Raw genomic sequence first — 22,743 nt, forward strand, 5'->3', positions numbered from 1 at the left:
ATTTTCCCCCTCTAATTTATTTTATTGTTAATGAACTAAGGTTCTAGGATTTTGCAGACTCAGGGGGATATATTCTCATTTATCCACTTCTGACTTTAATATTTTATGAGGACTTGAGAGAAAGTAATAAGGTCCAGAATGGGGGGGAGAGGGGAAGAAAGAAAGAAAATGCAAGCTATGGAGGAGGATTTTGTTAGCATTATTTAATAAGGGAAAGAAATAGTCAAAGGGTAACTTGACTATATACAACATATTTTAAAAGGCAGAGTTAATTAAAACAACATGAACTATTAGGTTTAGAGGTAAGCTGAAATTGTATCTCATAAGATTTCTACTTATAAGAATCATTAAGATGCTGGAGTACATTATATATAGGAGTTTATATAATCTTGTAAAAAAGGGAAACTTCTTCAAAAATTATATTCTGTTCAATTTGGAAGCAAGAATCTACTGTGTATGATTTTTGCATGCTATAATTCTAGAATCTTGGTTTTAGCAAATTTTATTTTAAGGGATAAATGAGCCATTTTGGTTATCTTTAAAACTTAAAAAAAAGGAAGAACTTTAATCTGGTGCTAGAAATCTCAAGTAATTTAGGAGTAAAAGTAAGGGATTTTAAGACACTGAAAGATCCACAGAATATAAAGGAAATGGTAAAACTTTTTTCATTTGATCATAGTTTCAAAGAAATAAAATCAGTTTCTAGAACTTAATGATTTTCTAATACATGGAGTTGAAAATATTTAAAATTATTTGAGGAAATAGAAATTAACACCTCAGTATTTATAAGATATACCTTCTAATCTTTTTTCAAACTGCGATTTAGATATTTTAAAAGCATTAATAGGAAAATTTCTGGCTTCTTTTTATTGATAGTTTGGTAAAAAACTTCTATAAAGAATAACATTGAGTTAACTCTTTTGATTGAACCTTATATTTGCCTTTGAAAGAAATAGAAAATTGTAGATGTTCAAAGTGTGACAAGCTCCAATTGCTGAGTTGAAAAACTAAATGCTTTATAACAGATACACAAACCTATTATAGCTAATAAATGAATTCAGCTAAGTTGTAGGGCAGAAGATCACACAAAAACCAGTTGTATTTCTGTACATTAGCAACAGTCTGAAAATAAAGCTAAGAACAGTTCCATTTACAGTAGTATCAAAAGGAATAAAATACTTAGGAATAAACAAAGATGTGAGGCTTGAATACTGGAAACTACAAAACTGCTGAAAGAAGTAGAAGTAGACCTAAATAAATGGAACAACATGTTAGGTTCATGGATTGGAATACTAAATACTGTTAGGGTGTCAGTACTACCCAAAGCAATCCATAAATTCAGGGTAAACCTTATCAAAATCCCAGTGGCCTTTGTTGAAAAGATACAAAGCCTGATTCTAAAATTAATGTGAAATTGCAAGGGGCACTGAATAACCAAAGCAATCTAGGAAAAATACAAAGTTGGAGGGCTCACACTTCCTAGTTTCAAAACTTTCTACAAAGCTGCAATAATCAAAACAGTGTGATATTGCCTAAAGACAGATATATAGATCAGTGGGTAAACTGAGAGTCCAGAAATAACCCCACAACATTTCTGGCCACTTGATTTTCAAACAGTGTGCCAAGCCTATTTTAATGGAGGAAAATAGTCTCTTCAAATGCTGTTGGGACAAATTAGATAGCCACATGCAGAGAAGTGAAGTTGGAACCCTATATCATATGTAAAAATTAACTCAAAATGAATTAAAGACCTAAATATAAGTGCTAAGACCATAAAAGCCTTGAATGAATCCCAGAGATCAATCTTCATGACCTTGGGTTTGGCAGTAATTTCTTACATGACACCAAAAGTATAAGTAATGAGAAAAAAAAATAAATTGGACATCATTGAAATTAAAAACTTTTGTACGTTGTACATCATAGAAGACAAGAAAGTGAAAACGACAAGCCACAGGATGGGAGAAAATGTTTGCATATCCTGTCTCTCATGGGGATCCATTACCCAGAATATATAAAGAACTCTTACAGCTCAACAATAAAAAGACAAATAGCCCAATTTAAAAATGGGCAAAGGGGATCCCTGGGTGGCTCAGTGGTTTGGCGCCTGCCTTTGGCCCAGGGCACAATCCTGGAGTTCCGGGATCGAGTCCTGCATCAGGCTCCTGGCATGGAGCCTGCTTCTCCCTCCTCCTCTCTCTCTCTCTCTCTCTCTCTCTCTCTCTCTCTGTCTATCATAAATAAATAAATCTTTAAAAAAAATTAAAAAAAAATAAAAATGGGCAAAGAATTTGATAGACAAGATGTTCAACATAGATATTACAGAAATGTAAATCAGAACCACAATGAGATGCTATTTCATACTTGCTAGGATGGTTATAATTTTTATTTTTTTTTTTTATTTTTAAATTTTTTTTTTTAAATTTTTATTTATTTATGATAGTCACAGAGAGAGAGAGAGAGAGAGGCAGAGACACAGGCAGAGGGAGAAGCAGGCTCCATGCACCGGGAGCCTGATGTGGGATTCGATCCTGGGTCTCCAGGATCGCGCCCTGGGCCAAAGGCAGGCGCCAAACCGCTGCGCCACCCAGGGATCCCGGTTATAATTTTTAAAAAGGAAAATCACAAGTGTTGGCCAGGATACAGAGAAATTGGAAACTTCGTACGTTGCGGGTATGTATGTAAAATTATGTAGCAACTATGGAAAACGGTTTGGTGGTTCCTCAATAAGTTAAACTTAGAATTACCATATGGCCCAGCAATTCCAGTCCTGGGTTTATACCCAAAAGAATTGCAGACAGATGTTCAAACAAAAATTTATACACAGATATTCATAGCACTATTCTCAATGAACAGAGGTGGCGAGAACCCAACTGTCCAGTTGATGAAAAGGACAGACAAAATGTTTATTCAGGTACAGAAAGGAATGAAGTCTGACACAAGGAGAAGCCTTGAAAACATTACGATAAGTGAAAGAAGCAAGACATAAAAGGTCATATACAGTGTGATTTCATTTATATGAAATGTAGGCAGATGTATGGAGAATAGAAGCAGATTAGCGGTTAGGGGGCTGGGGTGGGAGGAGGGCGGGAGGCTTGCTTTAATGGGTACAGGGTTTCATTTTGGGGTGGTGTGAATACCTGCAACTATGTGTGCTGGCTGTGCCACATTGCAAGTGTAGTCAGTGTCACTGAGGGTGATGTTATATCCATTTTTACCACAGTGATAAAAGACAAAAAACCTACTCAACTTCTATGATGAGAACTTAATTTAGAAGGAACTAATATAAATCAATATAGTAATAGTTAAAAGTATGGTTATTGCTGAATAGGGCATTATCATTAAATAGGGAAAAGAATCTGTAAAGTACATTTTAGAAAGATGATCAACAATAAATTTAAAATTAAAAATAGGTTTTCTAATTTAATCCAAAGTTAATTATAAAAGAACTTGAAATAGCTCCTTTGAGGCATGCCTGAGTACTGTGTTTTTCTTATCCGTAGTTTACACAGCCAGACAACAGGCAAATGCCTGTGCTGATATGGGGAGTTGTTTCATAGCTCATCATTTTCTAAAGTAGGTACAAATAAACTTTTACATGAAGCTGGCAAGAGCTTCCAAGTACTAGTTAATTGAATCACTTTGTGTTTTTTTTGTTTTTTTTTTTTTAATATTTACTTATTTATTCATGTAGACATAGCGAGAGAGAGAGAGAGAGAGAGAGAGAGAGAGGCAGAGATAGAAGCAGACTCCATGCAGGGAGCCCGACGTGGGACTCGATCCCGGGACTCCAGGATCTCGCCCTGGGCCAAAGGCAGACACTAAACCCCTGAGCCACCCAGGGATCCCTCACTTTGCTTTTTGATTCTGTTGCTTATATTGTGTTCAAATGCAGTATTAAAATTGCTGTGGTCATACTGAAAAATACTTTTTAAATTAAAAAAATAGATCCTCTGGCATGCTAGTTAATTGGCTGTGATTTTTTTATATGAGCAGGGGAGGGACAAAAGTAAGCTAAAGTGATTTTCCCCCCAGTTGTATTGAGATAAAATTGACATTGTATTGGTTTAAGGTATACATCATACTTCACATAAGTATATATTGCAAAATGATTACTACACTAAGTTTAGTCAATGTCAATCACTTCACATAGTTAAAAATGTTTTTTTCTTGTGATGAGAACTTTTAAGATCTGAGAGTAGCCACTTTCAAATAACTAGAAGTTGTATCTTTTAACCAATCTTTACCCAGTCTGCACCTCCCCCCCACCTCACCTCTGGCAACCATGTCTGTTCTCTGTCTCTAGGAGTTCCCTTTTTTTAGATTCCACATTTTTTTAAAAATCATACAGCATTACAGTATTTGTCTTTCTCTTTCACTTAGCATAATGCCCTCAGGGTCCATCCATGTTGTCACAAATGCCGGATTTCCCTTCTTTAATGGGTGGTGTGTGTGTACCACATTTTATTTATTTACTCCCCTATAGATGGACATAAAGTGATGTTTTAATATGGAATAATTTTTCATCAAGAGATATGTATTAGAAAATAATCCTTATAGTATCAGTATGAGCTAGTCCTTTGATTTATTGAATCAAAGAGTATTTATTGAAAATCTATTTGTGCAAGGCACTGTCCTAGGTGTTGGGTATCAAGCAATTTTTATTTTATGTTTTTTACATGCTCACAAAGTCTCTGCTTTCATCGAGTTTGCATCCTCTTATAAAATGCTAGTAGAGCTTTTTTCTTTCATATTTAAAAAAGGATGTATTCACACACCAAAAAACCCAGATAATCCAAATTAAGAATGGGCAGAAGGTATGAACAGACATTTGCAGTGCATCTTCTTTCTCCAAAGAAGACCTCCAGATGGCCATAAAGACACATAAAAAGATGCTCAATATCACTCATCATCAGGGAAATGCAAATCAAAACCACAATGAGCTAGCACCTCACACCTGTCAAAATGGCTAAAAACAACACAAGAAACAAGTGTTGGTGAGCATGTGGAGAAAAGGAACTCTCATGCACTGTTGGTGAGAATACATACTGGTGCAGTCACTCTGGAAAACAATATGGAAGTTTCTCAAAAAATTAAAAGTAGAATTACCGGAACGCCTGGGTGGCTCAACAGTTGAATATCTGCCTTTGGCTCAGGGCATAATCCCCAAGTGCCAGGATTGAGTCCCACATTGGGCTTCCCTACATGGAGCCTACTTCTCCCTCTGCCTATGTCTCTGCCTCTCTCTTTCTGTGTCTCTCATGAATAAATAAATACAATCTTTTTGAGAATAAATAATAAATAAGTAGAATTACCATATGATTCAGTCACTGTATTACAAAAACACTAAATTGAAAAGATTGTGTACCCATGTTTATTGCAGTATTATTACAATAGCTGAATTATAGAAGCAACCTGAGTGTTCATTGATAGATGAATGAATAAAGAAGTGTGTGTGTATAGAGACACACACACACACACACACACACACACTGGAATATTACTCAGCCATAATAAAAAAGAATAAAATCTTGCCATTTGCAACAAATAGATGGATCTAGAGGGTATAATGCTAAATGAAATAAGTCAGAGAAAGATGAATACCATATGATTTCATTTGTGTGTGGAATTTAAGAAGCAAAAAAGAGACAACAAGAAACACTCTTAATGAGAACAAACAGGAGTTGTCAGGAGGTGGGTGGGGGATGGGTGAAATAGGTATAGAGGATGAAGAGTACATTTATTATTATTATGAGCACTGCATATGGCATAGAATTAACATGTTAACTAGTGACAGTTAAAATGTCAGCACAATTCTGTCAATTATTGACAAAGATTGAAAGTAATCTTCAGGTAATTGAGAATCACTGTTTAGGGTACCTAAATATATGGAAAACACTGTGTAATAGAAGCAAAACATGTAATTCTGTTTTCGTTTTTAGCCAGTAAGAACAGAGTATGCAGGGCCACCAAATACTTTAAAGTTTGTAGGGATCCCTGGGTGGCTTTGGCAGTTTACCACCTGCCTTCAGCCCAGGGCGTGATCCTGGGCTCCCTGCATGGAGCCTGCTTCTCCCTCTGCCTGTGTCTCTGCCTCTCTCTGTGTGTGTCTCTCATGAATAAATAAATAAACTCTTAAAAAAAACAGTTTGTAGATGTCTATTAATAATAAAAATATTTCATTAAAAAAAAAAGATGTACTCCAGCTTTAAAAGCTCATAGAAAAAGCATATTAAAAGGTAGCGTTTCCCAAAGTGGATCTTGGGACTCTCTAGTCATCTGTGGTCAAATTGTGGAGGCATTGCATCCTGTATCCCATCCCATCTCCTCACACCTGGGTATCTATAAGGCTGTCAACATTATTAGAGGATTAGGATTGTCCTGCCATTCAAAACAAAAACCTGTTTGACTTTCAAAATCCATTGTTTCCCTGAATTGTTTGACTTTGAAATCCTTTTTTCTTTTTAACATGTGTTACTGTCCGGTGGAATTAGATTTCTGTGACTAGACTTTGGGAAATGCTGGTACAAGGGAATCATTCTGTGAGGAGAGGTTAAAGGTTTGATACGAGAAAGAGCGAAAAAGAGATCTTGTCCTCTATGTAAAGGTAAGGTTTCTGAATGTTAGAGCAGGATGTTACAGTGATTTTGATGGGATCTCTGAGGGAATTTCTTGACTGTGAAGCTGATTAAAGTCTGGAATCAGAGACTTTTTATAGAAAGGCTTATCAATAGTCTTTTTAGGAGAAAGGTTCCTGTAAAAACTTGCCTGTTATTGGGACCTGTTGAGATCCCTGTGGGTTTAATGATCTGTTGCTTTTATGGAAAAATCATCAAGTCTTTTTTTTCTGGTCATATGTAAGAATGAGCAGGTATCATTTATGGTTAAGGTGTACCTATTTTTTGAGCTAGACTGAGAACAATTTGATTCTCTTCAGTTTACTTTTTTGAAAATGGAGACAAGCTAGATTTGAGACACATGACTATTTGGTTATAAGAGGTTAAAGTCAGGATTTTCTTAGGATTATAGTATCAACAATAACTGTAGCAATCCTTTCCAGATTTAACATACTGACTAACACCAATCGTTTGCAGGTATGATTTTTAATGAACGTGATCAGGAGTTGAGAGACTTGGGCTATCAGAAACATGCCTTCAATATGCTTATCAGTAACCGCTTGGGCTACCACAGAGATGTGCCGGACACAAGGAATGCTGCGTACGTTTCTCATTAGTGTATGCTACTCGTTTTAATGACAGTACTTTTAGTAGCAGTATATAAATCTTGATGGCGTTAATATTTTGCAGTGGGCTTCATTATTCAGGATACTAGAAAACTTAAGACAGATTTTCCACTCCCGTTACACTTAAGGCTTGAGATTATACTAGCAAAGTTCTAGAGCTTGCTCTGTTTCTTTTGAAATTTAAAATCGTAGTGAAAGGCAAGAGGTATTAATGGCATGTAGTTAGATAACTTTCTCAGTATAAATTTGTTTTATTTTTTATTTATTTATTTTTGATAAATTTGTTTTAAATGTTTATTGTATTTGTGACAGAGGAATGAAAAATCCGTGAAGAATTTTACTTAACTCACTTTTGTCTTCATCATTTTTGTTGTTTCAAAGGCTTTTCACTCATATGGTTGGTTATTCAGTCATTCCACAGACCTTTTTGAGCGCCTTTATTTTCTAAAACATTGTATTAGGTCTTGGAAATAAGTGGAGTAAGACATATTCCCTGGGATCACGGGACTTAAGGTATAGCAGGGGGGATAGATAAGGGAATAGGTAATTGCAGTAGCACAAGCATGAGGGCTGTGGTAGGAACTGTGAAGTGGGGATCCCGAAAGTGGAGTGGTCAGGGAAGTCCTCCTAGAGGGTGATGGTGGAGCAGTGCACAAGGGACATCTCCTGTACATAGGGAACAGATCAAGGCTTGGAAAGGTGTGGAAACCATTCACTGTGGCTGTAATGGAGGAACACCAGGAGACTGGAGGCCCAGATGTTGGAATGCTCTGTATGCCATGCAAAAGAACATGGAACTCTGGGTTTTATTCTTTAAGTTAGTGATTTTTTATTGTTTTTTTTTTTATCACATAGTTGCTGGATAGAAGCTCTTCCATGATCTTGATTTATGTCCTAGTTTTCTCAAATATTTTTCTATTACTGGGCAAGAAATGACATTTTCAAATACAAAGTTTTATATCTCTGTTCCTTTTGAATGTTCGTTGAAAGGTGAAGCTGAACATTGGCTTATGAATACTGCATTAAAAGCTATTAGTGGTTTCATACAAATAACACAGGTTTTATGTAACCTCTACCAAAAAATTTTAAAAAGTCATTTTTTAAAATATTGATCTAAAAATAAGCAGATAGCAGGTATTGGAGAGAGAAATTATTGTAAAACTCTTGAGTATGACACCAGAGTGTATTCTTAAATGCTTTTTAAGAAATTTTTGTTATAATGCAGTAAAGAGTCTGAACAAGAGGCAGTTTAAATGTTTAGTGAATGATGATCTAAAACATTTGAGCCTTTTAAGATGTTGCATTTTGCCATATGTGTCTTCACAGATGTAGAGACAAGTCTTTCCCTGCAGACCTGCCAGCCGCTAGTGTTGTTATCTGTTTCTACAACGAAGCCTTGTCTGCCTTGCTCCGTACTGTGCACAGTGTTCTAGACCGCACGCCAGCCCAGCTCCTTCATGAAATCATCCTTGTGGATGATGACAGTGACTTTGGTAAGGGATGTCATAGTTGATATTGTGGGATCTGGACTGTTGATCACGGTAGAATTAGTATCAACAGAGCTGACTATTCACATGTATGGTGGGTAGGACACTGGTCCACAGCAGTGGAGTCAGCGGCAAGTACTAACCTGTTTGTTGATTAGAGATAGGTTTGAGGAAACAGCATTATCTTTGTAATCTTTTTATAGACTGCTATTTGAATTTGGCCCCTGAAATTTTTCCTCTGGCTTACCTTTTTTAAAAAATTCTTTTATTTCAAAACAACTATAGATTAGTAACAGTGAGTTACAAAAGAGGTCCCACGATCCCTTCACCCAGTTTCCTCCATTGGTATATCTAACATAGTTACAGTGCAATATCAAAACCAGGAACTTGACATCAGTACAGTCTTTGTGTACAGTTCTGTGTCATGTTATCCTGTGTGTACATTCCTGTAACCACACAAATCTGACTCGTGCTACCTTTTCATATTCACATCTACCTCCCTGACCCACTCCCTCCCTGATCCCCTGCAAATTCTGTCTCTGTGATTTTGTTTCTTTCTCTGTGATTTTGTCATTTTAAGAATGGTTACATAAATAGAATCCTAATATGTGACCTTTTGACACTAGCTTTTTCTCTCAGTGTAACGCCTTGGGCTTATATTTCTCTGATAGGTCTGTTATACCGACTATCTCCAGATAAAAGTGGATTGCATTGTGATAGCCCTTAGATGATCTCTGAATGCCAGTGTTTTATGATTCAGTACATATGTTATACACTTTTAAAAAATTTATTATTGAAGTATAATGACATACAGCATTATATTTGTTTTAGTTGTACAGCATATTGTTTCAGCAGTTCTGTACGTTACTTAGTGCTTACCACATCTGTCACCATACTGTTTTACCACGATTTTATTGAACTATATACCCTCTGCTATACTTTTTCATCTCTGTGACTTGTTTTTATAACTGGAAATTTGTACTTCTTTCTTCGATTCAGCATGGACTTCCTGAGAACAGTTTCACATACATATAGGACGGAAGGCTCTTTATTTATGCTGCTTATTCAGCTCGCAGCTACCTTGAAAGATAGGTGGTATCCTCATTTTATGAAGGAGGAAATATTAAATAATTTGCTTGAGGTCTCATAGCTGTTAAGTGGTAGAGTTGAAATTAGACCCCTGGTCCACATAGCTCTAAGCCTTCTGCTCTTTTCATTAAGGCAAGGTGCAGAAGTACATTAATGAATTGTATGCATGATACATTGTATGCCAGTTACATATTTTCCATTACTCAAGACTTTATTAGCATCTCTTATCAACAACAGAATTAGTCTACCAGTTAAATATATAAAGCAAGAAAATGTACCCTGAGCTCAATGGGAACAGAATGCTTAAATCTTGGCAAGTACTGAAATAACACAAAAGAAAATTTAGAAGGGTTAATAGAAAACAAAACTTAATTTCAAAAATGAATGATTGAAAAACCAAGATTGTGAGTCTGGATAAAGTAAAAGATTGACCAAGTACTAACTTGTAGAATTTATGGTGTTGAAATTTTTAAAATCTATTTGTTTTTCAGTTTGTAGCTGTTTAAAATTGAAAATTCACAATAACTTAACCATGGTTTATTTACTAACAATGAGAAGAATTATATCCTCTTTGTAGTTATGAAATTTAAAGTTAAACAAACTAGAATTTATAAAAAAAATAATTCAGTGCCCTTGGAAGGTGCTACATTATAAAAGGACATATTTACTGTTGTTACTGTATAATTCTTGGTAGGGGCAATAGAAGTTGTTTCAATTATTCTGAAACAGAGTCATAATAAATTACTTTGAAACAAAAGACAAACTTCATTTTTTTTTGGTTTTAAATCTGATTTTATATGCAGTCAACTGAACATTCACTGAAGATACTCATTTCAAACATACTTTATGCAAAAGCATTGTGCTAGTTGCTGTGGAAATATGAGTAAGTCTGTAAGGTTAGTATTTTTCTTGGCTAGTGTTTCAACTCTTACTCTTGATTTCTTTGCTTTTTCTTCCTTCAAGATAAGCTACAATATTTTTTAAAAAATAATAAAACAGAAGATTCTATAATATTTACTTGATAATTTGTTGTTGCAAGTACCAGATAGAATCTTGGAGTAGCTATAAAAAAAAGTCTTTGTATATATCTCCTGTGGTTTTATTATGGGACTCTTTGTTTTCAGATGATTTGAAAGGAGAACTAGAGGAGTATGTCCAAAAATACCTCCCTGGAAAAATTAAAGTAATAAGAAACATAAAGCGTGAGGGATTGATTCGAGGAAGGATGATTGGAGCAGCCCACGCAACAGGTATAACTTCTACTACCCTTCTCAGTGGGTGTTGAGTGATGAAGGCTTTGTCCTTGGAGCCTTTCCTGATTGTACAGCGATTTGTGAAAAGCGATGTCTTAAATAGGCATTGTCAGCAGGAGAGATGAGGCTTGTTCACTTTGGGAAGTTTCTTCAAAACTCCAACCCTGTTGTCCCAAAACACAGACTCCCAAGAAGGTGAGCTTTAGAGTCCAAGGTGATCTGTTTTCATAGTGGCCCTTACTGCGAATTACTACTCCTCACATAGGTTTGTATCTTGTTTACTTATGTAAGGAGATGAGAAAAACACAATGTAACTGAACTTCTATAATTTTTAAAGTTTTTAATTAAATTTTTTTAAAAGATTTATTTATTTGAGAGTGTGCTAGCTAGCGTGCAAGGGGAAGAGACAGAGGGAGAAGGGAGATAGAAAATCTCCAGCAGACTTCACACTGAGCATGGAGCCTGACGCGCAGGGCTCAATTCCACAACTCTGAGATCAGGACCTGAGCTGAAATCAAGAGTCAGATGGACCCTCAAACAGCTGAGCCAGGTGCTCAGCTATACAGGTGCCCCTATAATTTTTTTAATACAAAATCTAAAATATGTGTACCTAAACTCTTTGATTTGAATTATGCAAATAATTCTTAAGGACAGATACATACCCCTACCTGGTGATAATGCATCATGAGTTTTGTTGGATAAATGGACATCATATTGAAAATTGATTTACAGGTGCACCTGGTTGGCTCAGTGAGTGGTGACTCTTGATCTCTGGGGTTGTAAGTTCAAGCCCCACACTGGGTGTGGAGATTACTTTAAAAATCTTTAAAAATAAATAAAACTAAAAATTAAAATTGATATATAAAACTATAAAGGTACTTTCTTTAAAATTCTCTCTCAATCCTTCTGAGTCCATGAAAGGTAAAGTCTCCATTACTAATATATCTTTAAAACATTTTCAGCATGTACTCATCTCCCCTTTTAAAAAGAAAGAGTAGATACCAAATTTAGTCTTCTGCAGAAAATATGTCTGATCAGTCCTCAGTTACATTACATTGAATCCACTGTGTTTTTTTTTTTTAAGATTTTATTTGTTTATTCATGAGACACAGAGAGAGACAGACAGACAGACAGATAGGCAGAGGGAGAAGCAGGCCCATGCAGGGAGCCTGACATGGGGCTTGATCCCAGGTCTCCAAGATCAGGCCCTGAGCTGTAGGCGGCACTAAACCACTGAGCCACCCGGGCTGCCTGTATTTCTTTTTTATGGTTACTTCTGTAAGGTTAGTGATCCTGATTTTCACATATGATCTTGATAAAATTTTCCTTTTAAAATAAATTTATTTAGGTTAAATGAGTCAGTTTTAAAATATTAGGTATATAATATTGCAGGTAGTGTATGAATACAGCAAAAACAATTATGAAGGTAATTTGAGAATTCTAGAAGTTGGGGCAGGGGCTCAGAGTGACATTTCCCACCTTCCCTGTGTGCCCCTTGCATCAAGATGGCCAACACAAGGGTTTATGGTGGCTGGCACTGCTCTCTCTACTACCCCTCCTGTATACCTGTTATCCTTCTTGCTGAGTATAGTTGAGACTTTATTTTTTAGACTTTCTTCCCCCTTTCTCTTAAACCACAGTGAACTGAAGTAATTCACAAGCATCCAGTTTACAGTCATATGTAGAAGGAATTCAAGGCTTATGATTTTTTTCTTTAAAATTCTAGTCAAATAAGTACTTAATGATTTGGCTGATTTGAGATAAAATTGTGGGAAATGGCAAGATTATGCCATTACAATACATTATTACCGAAAGTTTATGTTTTTCAGATAACAGCAGTTATTTATTTAGTTTTTTTCTTTATGGTCTGTTGGTCCTTGTTCAGATATAGTTTAGAGTCTGTCAGAAGTAAGCCGGTTTTGGGAAAGTCAGTCTCAGGCTCAGCATAACCAGGCGTAATCTTACGTCATTTAGTTAAGTCAGAAAAAGTAACATTTTTAGAATTAAGAAAAGCTATGAATACATTTTCTCTTCAAAGGAACTTTGATTTAATTGGCTTCACATTGACTAGTTACAGGCTGGGCATTTTGCCTTTCTGTTATAAAGGACAGCTGGTAAGCTGTATGCTTTTTACATCCTCAGAGGTCATTTACGGGCATTGAGCTTACCTAATTGTCATCATGGAGAACTTTCTTGCCTGATGTATTTCTGCTATCCTGTTGAAGTAGGATGCTTCTTATTAAAGTAGGTGCTTTTAAGGAATTCATATAAAATCTATATTGATGCATTTTATGGATAAACCTTTAGAATAATAATAATGCTACTTGATAAGATTCTAAGTTTCTCAGTTACTAAGAATAACCATGAAGTTATTAAAGAAATTTGGAATTGTCAAAGAAACCTGCACTCCTCCTCACATTTATCAAAAGGGATTAAAAATGCAGGATAAAATCATTAATGATTTTTATTTTACTGGCTAGAAGAAAAGATATCCCATTGGCTCATGAGAACTGCTATAGCCAACCGGGTTGGAGAATTAGGAAGGAAAAGTGGAAGATACAAGAAGAAATGAGCAATGTCACAGTTGCATAGTGACTTCAGAAGAGAAGGGAACCCATGTCACAGACATGGTGAAAGCAGTACATGCTTCTCTCACTCCTGAAAGAATTGCTGTGTTGTGGCAATGATCAATAATATGGTCATGTTTCTGAGTCACCAGTGAAAACAATTATGTTCTCTAGCCTCTGTTTACAAGGCAAGGAAATCTATCCTAAGTTTAGATTTTTTTTTTTTTAAGTGAGGAGGGAGGGGCAGAGGGAGAAGATGAGACTCTCGAGCCGACTCCCTGCTGAGCACAGAGCCTGACTCAGATTCCCAACCCTGAGATCAGATGACCTGAGCTGAAACCCAAGAGTCAGACACAATTTGTTGCACTACCCAGGTGCCCCTAAATTTAGAAATGTTATGATTGCAGTAAGTGTAATAAAAATATCTATATACAAGTGGCTGCTGTCTTTGTACCATACTCCATACCTTTCTGTCCAAAGAACAGAATTATTCCTGTGAGACTTTTAATCTTTTCACTGAGGAGAATCAGAATTTATTTGCACATGTTCCTCAATTGTAGCAGTATGCTTGAAGCAGAATTCCTGGCTAAGTAACCTCTTCTCTTCCTGACTGGTGATTAGAGTAGTGGTTTAATTGTTGGGCTGGAAGGGTGGCACATGTAAACACATCATCTGATTGAACTGGCAGCCCTACCTCAATTGAGTGCTGTGACGCTCTCAGGTCCTCTGTTGTTTGTCTCCTCAGGAGAAGTCCTCGTGTTCCTGGACAGCCACTGTGAAGTAAATGTGATGTGGCTGCAGCCCTTGCTGGCCGCCATCCAGGAGGACCAGCAGACCGTGGTGTGCCCTGTCATTGATATCATCAGTGCAGACACGCTCGCGTACAGCTCGTCCCCTGTCGTGCGGGGAGGTTTCAACTGGGGGCTACACTTCAAGTGGGATCTCGTTCCCCTTTCTGAGCTGGGAGGACCAGAAGGAGCTACTGCACCAATAAAGTGAGATTTCTCCTTGATTTGAAAAAAGTACTTCCTATCGAAGTACTTGCAAAAGAGAAAAATATTTAAAGAGAATCCCTTCTTTGCAAGGAGAGAAGTATTGGCTTAATTTGTCCATTAGAAATTCTTGAATGCTTTTTTAAAAAATAATATTTATTTATTCATAAGAGACACACAGAGAGGGAGGCAGAGACATAGGCAGAGGGAGAAGCAGGGTTCATGCAGGGAGCCCGATGTGGAACTCGATCCTGGGTCTCCAGGATCACGCCCCACACTGAAGGCAGGCGCTAAACTGCTGAGCCAACCAGGCGTCCCTTGAGTGCTTATTGAATTTTATATGCTGTGCCAACTCCTAAGGAAAGATTTGTGAATTAGGAATTATTCATGTTCTCAAGGATTTATCACTTAGGAAGGCAGGCAGATACAAACAGTATCCTGGGATAATTGTTGTGTAGGATATGGTAGGAGTGCCCCATGCACTGTGGTTTTTTTTTTTTTTTTTATGTTGATTATCATGGTTTATTGGATTTGCCATTTACTTGCCTTCAGCCCTTTGCTAGTATGAGTGATGCCTGAAGAATATTTGCTAAATAAGCCTTTTCTATGATTAGGATTTTTAGGATGGATTTCTGCTAGTACAGTTACAAGTCACAGTGTAGGAGTTACTCTCATTTGTATTCTCATTATTACAAATCTGTTTATGTGGTTTTTTTAAAATTTTTCATGTGGATTTCAGAGAGCTTTGTATTTCCTCTTTTTTTTTTTAACATTCTTGGACCTACAGTTCTTTTTTTTAACTTGTGAAAAAAATAACATAAAAAGTGCACTTACATATATATGTATTATGCACACAATTTAAGTAATGGTTATAATATGAACACCTGTGCAGCTACCACCCCAGTCAAGACACAGCACCTAGATGCCTTCTGTATGCCTGTTCTGGTCACAGCCCCTGCCCCTAGAGCTATCGTTACCCTGATCCAGTGGTCGTTTCCTCACCTTCTTATAGTTTCACCCTCTCTCTATGTTTATCTAAACAATATAGTTTAGTTTTTGCCTGTTCTTGGACTTCATATAAAATGAAGCTATGGGACTCATTATCATTTTGTCTTCTTTTACTCAACATTGCTTAAAAAAATTCATCTATGTTACAGTGTATGGCTCTGCTTCATACAGCAATGAAAGAGGATCATGTTCTATTACTAAATCAGAACTTATTTATCTAGCTTACTGTTGGTGGGGAGGTTGGGTGGTTTTCGGTTGTCTCTCTTTACTGTTGCACAGATGGTGCTGTTAGCAGCACTGTTATCCACAGCTTTACAAGAGGGACTGCCCAGTTGTAGGGCGTGCCTCTCTTTACCTTTAGGAGATTGGTTTTCCCAGCACCTGAGGTGGCTCCACAGCTGACCTGCGGGGACTTGCCAGCTCCCTCTTATCTGACCCACATTGGAGGGGGCCAGTTCCAGGGGCCTGATGTAGTCTGCTGGGAGCGAGGCCATCTTCCGCACGCTTGGGCTTTGTGTGAGAGTCTGTTGCAGTTCCTGCTAAGTTCAGTATGTGAAGCTGAGTAGATCACAACCCACCCTCCCCTCTCTCAGGAAAGGCGGGCTGCATCTGGAGGACTGTCTATCTATGCTTCTGGTCTCTGCAGCCACACATCCTGTGATAGGAGGCAGACAGCAGCCACTCCATTTCGTCCTCTTGGACTGTCCCTGGTGCTCTTTGTGGGAAGGTAAAGACGGTACCCAGGCTGCTGCTCGTTCTTAGTGTTAGTGCTCTTGCTGGGCATTGGTTTCTTTGTTTAATACTTTTAATAAACAAAACTTTGGATGAGGAGTGGCTGACACTCTGCTCCCTGTTCTCAGTCCTTCTCCCCAGAGGTTAATTCTTAGCACTTTTTACTTTGGGTCTTCTGTTCATTGCTTTCACTCTAGATGACGAACGTATTCCTCTTCTCAATGTCAAACTGACTTTAGGTCCTTTCCGTGGGAAAAGTGAAGATTTTGCTCTTTTATGTCACTGCCTCTGCTCTCTGGCCTGGCGGGGTAGTGCTGGTGTTTGTGTTACAGTATCACCTCCCTTCGGCACTTGGAGAAAGCTGCCCTTGGGCTGTGACAGCGCTGTGGGATGCCATGGGACACTCCTCCTTATGTTGCCCCTTCTGATGCTTTTCCTCACTTTCCTCTAGTTTTTCTGTGAGCTCTCTGACTTTTATGATATCAGGGTTGATAACTTAAGTTGGATGTTTAGATTTTTAAATTTTTCATCCTTTTTCCTTTCCTAATATATAAACTTTCTTCTAATCATGCCTTTAGCTGCATGCCATAAATTACATTATGTTTTATTATTTATTTTAAAATGTTTTCATAGTGACAGCTTCTCTGTCTGACCCATAAGTTATTTAGCAGTACATTTATTATTTTTCAGACATCTGAGGATTTTACAATTACATATTCCTAGCTTAATTTTTTGTGGTCAAAAAATATTCTGTATGATTTTAAATCTTTGAAAATTGGTGAGATTTGCTTTATGGTCAAGCACAGGATAATTTTTTTAAGTGTTCCTGTGTGCCTGGAAAATCTGTATTTTCTGTGGTTGTTAAAAATGGGATTCCATTTCACTTCAGTCAGGTTTATTGTATTATTCAGATACTCCATATTTTTATTAATGCTTTAACAAAATTTGTGGAAGTGTAGTTGACATGTAGTATTATATTAGTTTCAAGTGCACAGCATAGCAATTCAGTTCTGTACATTACACAGTATATACCGTGATGGTTGTAGTTACACTTTTATTATTTTTTAATTTCCACATTCTATCACTTATTAAATATGGTATATTAAAGTTTCCCACTACAATTGTGTATTTGTTTCTCCTTGTAGTTCTTTATATATTTTCTTTGTACGTTTTGAGGCTGTCTTCTGTCGTCATAGATATATGAAAATTTGGAATTACTAAATTATTAAATCTTGTGAATTAAATCATTCTAGATTTTCAGAATAGTAAAACTTTTGCATTAGTGACATTAATATGGTTGTCTAGCTTTGTCTTAATATTTTCATTGTATAGCTTTCCTTTTGTTGTCAGCCTCTTATATTTAGCCGTGTCCCTAGCAAGGAGTATGTAGTTGCTTTTGTATTATGATTTGTTGTTAACCAGTGTGAAAAATTTCCTTTTAATTTAATTACATTGAATATTGTATTTTGTGCTTATGATAACAGTGGTACTATTTGCATTCTGTCCTTTGTTCTTTTTTCCCCCTCCTCTCTTGCTTTCTTTTGCTCTTGAGTTTGGATTTTTTTATTTTTCTGTTCCCAACTGCCAGCCCATTATTAGATGTTTTGTGTTCTTAAGACTGTTCTTGTAGTGATTTCCCTACAGAATACAACATTGCATCCTTGACTTACCAAAGTGCAACATAATTTGGTACTCCAGACAATGCAGGGATCTGAAGATGTTCATTCTCCAGTCCATCTCCCCTCAGATTATATTGAGGTGTGTGTGTGGTAACTCTACTGTAGACAGTTTTTTATGTGGCCTAATTATTATTCATTTAGGTTTACCCACATGTTTTCCCTTTTATGTTACTTTTTATTTTTTCCACATCTGCAAACTTCCATCTAGGATTATTTTCATTCTAACTGAAGAAGACATTTTAAATGTATTTCCTTTGGCTGGACCTTCCAGTGATTACTTCTCTCCGGCTTTTTGTAAAATTATAAAATTTCACTATTTCTTTGAAGTATAATTTTACTTGGTACCCGTTTCTGGGTTGGTAGGTAGATTCTCAGGACTTTGAAGGTTATTCGAGAACCATTGGGCTCTACTGTTTGTGGTGAGAAGCCAACAAGTCTTATTTTTGAAGGCAGCCTCTCTCATTGGCTGCTTTAATTCCTTCTTTGTCAGAGGTTTTTTTCCGATACGCATAAGTTTGGTTTCTTTTTTGATCATATCTATTTACCTGCCAAATTCTGCATCTTGTCTTTTATCCTTGCATATATTGAGCAGTTATTTTAAAGTCTCTGCCCAATAACTATATTATGTAAACCTCTTGTTTATTTGTTTTTTTTCATGTGATTTATCTTCCTGATTGCCTGATTGTTTGTTTGCTTATTTACTTTTGTTTGGTGGCAGACACTGTCATGAAAAATTAGGGAAATATATTCTTACCTGAGATGGTGTTTTCTTCCTACAGAGAGGTTTTGCTTCACTTCTAGCAGACAGCTTGGGACGCTAGAATCCACCATCACCTTAACTCAGTTTCAGGAAGTGAGACAGTTTCATGGAAACTGAGCTTGTGTCTCTTTGAGGGCCAGTCTTCATATTCTCTCACTAACAGTTTCTCCGTCTTGGCAATATTGACATTTTTGAGCCAGATACTTCTCTGTTTTGTGTGCTCTCTTGTGCATTTTAGAATATGTAGTAGCATGCCTGGCTTCAGCCCATCAGTTGCTAGTAGAACCCTGCCCCTGCTCCCCCCCACCCAATTGCTGTGACAGCTAAAAATGTTTCCGAACATGAATGAAATATTTGGGGACAAAAATCATCATATTTGAGAGCTACTAGTTTTAGGTCAGAATTTGTCTGGTCTCCCCTTGGCAGGCTGTAGAATCCAAGTTTTTATCCCAGTTGGTCTGTGAGACTGTCCAAAGGCATTAATTCATATCAGGTGTATGTCTAATAACGGTGTTATAATTTAAGAAGTACTTTTGATGCTTAGAAAAGTAGCCTTCATTTGGCAGATGTCTAGTATGTCATTGGCAGTCTAGAAAATTCAGTTATGTGGCCCAGCTCATTCCCTGATATTAGGTAAAATATATTTCATAACAGTTAATCTGGTTTTTATTAGTGATGTTCCAAAGGTGCGCTGAATTTTTTTAAAAACAAAGACAGTAGATAACTGGCTGTATAGAATTGATACAGTAATTGTTTCCTTTTCTAGGTCTCCTACAATGGCTGGAGGATTGTTTGCCATGAACAGACACTATTTCAATGAACTTGGACAGTATGACAGTGGCATGGATATCTGGGGAGGAGAAAATTTAGAAATATCATTTCGGGTAATTTTTTCATGTTTAATTAGTTCTGTGTAGTAGAATATAATTTTCATCTACAATCTCATATTTTCTATAAATTCTCTTTATTTTTGTTAATAAATTGTCCTTAATGGATGCTACTTCATCGTGATCTATGATGTGGATAATTATCCATCAAAGTGTGGAAAGTATTTAAGCAGGCTTATTTTATAAGAATTTTAAAAAGGGGAGGTTGTAGTGAACGGTTGGTTATAATTTCAGATGTCTAAATATGCATTTAAACTAGAGTTTGGTTCTTTGTCAGTTTATTAATCTTATTTGCTAACCCTAGACATATATTTAGGGTGATCGGATTTCCTTGATTGCTCAAGACCATCCTTGTTCACACCTGTTCTCCCAGGAAAATTATTAACAGCTACCCATTCCACTTTCAGAAGTAGCTAGCAGAATCCTTTAATATACACAAGTCCCTCAACCTTAGGAAGAAATTAATCTCTCATAATCCATCCTCCTCTCCAGCTGCTAAAGTTGGAAAGCCAGTGGTATGGGTGGGGTCTGGGACTCGGAACTATGGGGTGGAAGACAGTCTTTGTAAAGGGCAGAACGAGACCAAGGGAGAGAACTCAGACTTCTCCACAGTAGCAGATGTCCTCACTAGCCATCCCCCAGCTCCTGGGCTTCACAGTGGAACTCCATCCACCAGTACCACTGTACCACTGTACCACTGTGCATGTGTTCTGTATTTTTGCAATGTATTGACCAAAATGTTTTTAAAAAGGTAATTTTTCCTACATAACCTTTAGAATTTTAAAGTTGAAAGAAATAATAGATATCATTAGTTCAGTCTTATTTTGAACATAAGGTAATGGAGTCCTACAAAAACTAAAATAACCATATAAAGTAACCCAAATGGCCAAAGGCAAAAATTTAGACCAGAACAAAGATCATTTGTCTCTTAATCTAGAGTTACTCTGTATATTTCATTATTTCTGTATATAAAAATGTTATAAGAAAGTACCAGGGCATCTGGGTGGCTCAGTAGTTGAGTGTCTGCCTTTGGGTGAGGTCATGATCCCAGGCTCCTAAGATCGAGTCCCACATTGGGCTTCCCCAGGGAGCCTGCTTCTCCCTCTGCCTATGTCTCTGCCTCTCTCTCTCTCTCTCTCTCTCTCTCTCTCTCTCTCTCGAATAAATAAATAAATAAGTAAATTTTTTAAAAAAGAAAGTACCAGTAAACTGAAATTTAAGGACCAGCCAGTAAGCATTCTTTGTCCCTAAGTCCTGAGGTTCAAATTCCTTGATCTGTTAAAACAGCAAAGTACATAGTAAGTGTGATTTTAGACCTGAGGTAAAAAGAATATTCTATTGTTTTAGAATTTAATTTCTTTTTAATCGTAGAGATCTGTTTTTTTAAGGTACCCTTTGACTTTCTTGTATTTGCTAGTTACATAAAACATCTTGCAAAGTGTCATAAATACCTATTTAAGAAGATTAATTTCATGAAAATGTATACATTGATTTCATAGCAATGCAAGGTAACTATTAATACATATTTTTGCTCCTGACCAGATTTGGATGTGTGGAGGTAAACTCTTCATCATCCCTTGCTCTAGAGTTGGACACATTTTCCGAAAAAGACGACCATATGGTTCTCCTGAAGGCCAGGACACCATGACACACAACTCCTTGAGGCTGGCACATGTTTGGTTGGATGAATATAAGGTGAGAGTAAGTTACTCTGTTGGAAGGGTTAGCTAGGCTGTTGCTCCTTTGTGGATGGCTCTGGCACACTTCTGTTGGGATGACGTATACTTCAGGCCATCTCTTTCTATGTTTCTTTTTCCTGTCGTTTTTGTTGTGACCCTTCTTTGAGTTTTCCAAGTGGTCACTCTATAAAAGGAAATACAGCCAATATCAGAAGACATCCTTTCTCCCTTCAGTGTCTTTGTTCCTCTGACTCCCAGAGAACGTGGCTCCTTTTCTTTGCTCCTTGGGCTTTGCTGGGTCCCAGTCCCACTACTTCCACTGTTTGCCTCTGTGTATGTAGTATTCCTTCCCATTTTCTCTTCTGCACATAACTTTTGGTATTTCCTTTGCAACATCTTTATTGAGGTCTAATTCACAAAGCATTTTATCAGCCCCAAAAAGAAACTCTATATCCTTCGACCATCACCCCCTCATCTCCCGCAGCCCTAGACAACCACTGATCTACTTCCTGACTCTCTAGATTTGCCTATTCTGGACATTTCCTACAAATGGAGTCCTATAACACATGGTCTTTTGTTACCATTTTAGTAATAAATAAGCATGATGTTTTCAGGTTCATCCATATTGTGCCATTTAGTATTATTTCATTCTTTTTTTATTGCCAAATAATATTCCATTGTGTGAATTGCACATTTTATCCATTCATGAGTTATGAAAATGCTGCTGTGAACATTTGTGTACAATTAATTTATGTACAATTAATTTTTTTAAATGAACATTTGAGTGTGTACTGTATACCAAGCTCTGAGGTTTTGGGAGATGCAGAGATGAATGGAAATGCACAGTGACGACCCCTCCCCCCCCAATGCAGTAAATGGGAGTGGAGGTATGTGCCATGTGCTGTGGGCATAACGAGAACAGAGCAGATCACTGCTTGGGGAGTAGAAGTAGGGGCTCATGGTCATGCTTCTGCCACACTGCATGTCTCTTCCCTTGCTCTCCATGTTCCTCAGCTTTGAGTCACATTATCTCACAGCAGCTCTCAAAAAGTGGTTCATAGGCCCATGTAAATCCTGGCTCCCCTTTTAGGAGGTTTGCCAGGTCAAAGCTGATTTCACAGTCCAGTTAATACAGTATTAGCCATTTTCACCATGTTGACTTTGCACTGATGCTGCAAAAGCAGTTTGAGTAATAGAAATAGTTGCGTTAAATCTCAGTGTGCTCAGAATGCTGTGAAACGCTTGAATCAGTCTACCAAAAGTACTTTTCATTTACACCGAAAGAAATACAGTGCTTGTTTTAGGAGAAAACGTGCGCAGTTGAGTTGTGAGATAAACTGGTCACTTTTCTCCAAAGAACACTTTTTATG

The 22,743-nt window shown here is 37.1% G+C and overlaps 1 protein-coding gene and 1 non-coding gene across 12 annotated transcripts in view; both read left to right on the forward strand.

Annotated features, from left to right (window-relative positions):
- The window catches only part of GALNT11 (polypeptide N-acetylgalactosaminyltransferase 11), a 51,417-nt gene that overhangs the window by 21,678 nt on the left and 6,996 nt on the right, over nt 1-22,743 (forward strand). For 7 of the 11 annotated variants that reach the window (XM_035699681.2, XM_025452301.3, XM_035699687.2 and 4 more), the window contains exons 3-8: nt 7,092-7,215; nt 8,567-8,733; nt 10,941-11,066; nt 14,382-14,631; nt 19,574-19,691; nt 21,237-21,389. In XM_035699681.2, the coding sequence (XP_035555574.1) occupies nt 7,092-7,215; nt 8,567-8,733; nt 10,941-11,066; nt 14,382-14,631; nt 19,574-19,691; nt 21,237-21,389 (938 nt within the window). Of the gene's footprint in view, nt 1-6,491; nt 6,605-7,091; nt 7,216-8,566; nt 8,734-10,940; nt 11,067-13,211; nt 13,314-14,381; nt 14,632-19,573; nt 19,692-21,236; nt 21,390-22,743 lie in introns of those variants that run through there. The other 4 variants (XM_049094705.1, XM_049094706.1, XR_004805579.2 and 1 more) reach the window with 3 other exon arrangements.
- On the forward strand, nt 3,467-3,585 carry LOC112664688 (small nucleolar RNA SNORA15). Its single transcript, XR_003139893.1, has one exon. It is a non-coding gene; the product is annotated as a small nucleolar RNA SNORA15 (small nucleolar RNA).

Source organism: Canis lupus, chromosome 16 (assembly GCF_003254725.2).
Source record: "Canis lupus dingo isolate Sandy chromosome 16, ASM325472v2, whole genome shotgun sequence".
Classification (NCBI taxonomy): Eukaryota; Metazoa; Chordata; class Mammalia; order Carnivora; family Canidae; genus Canis; species Canis lupus.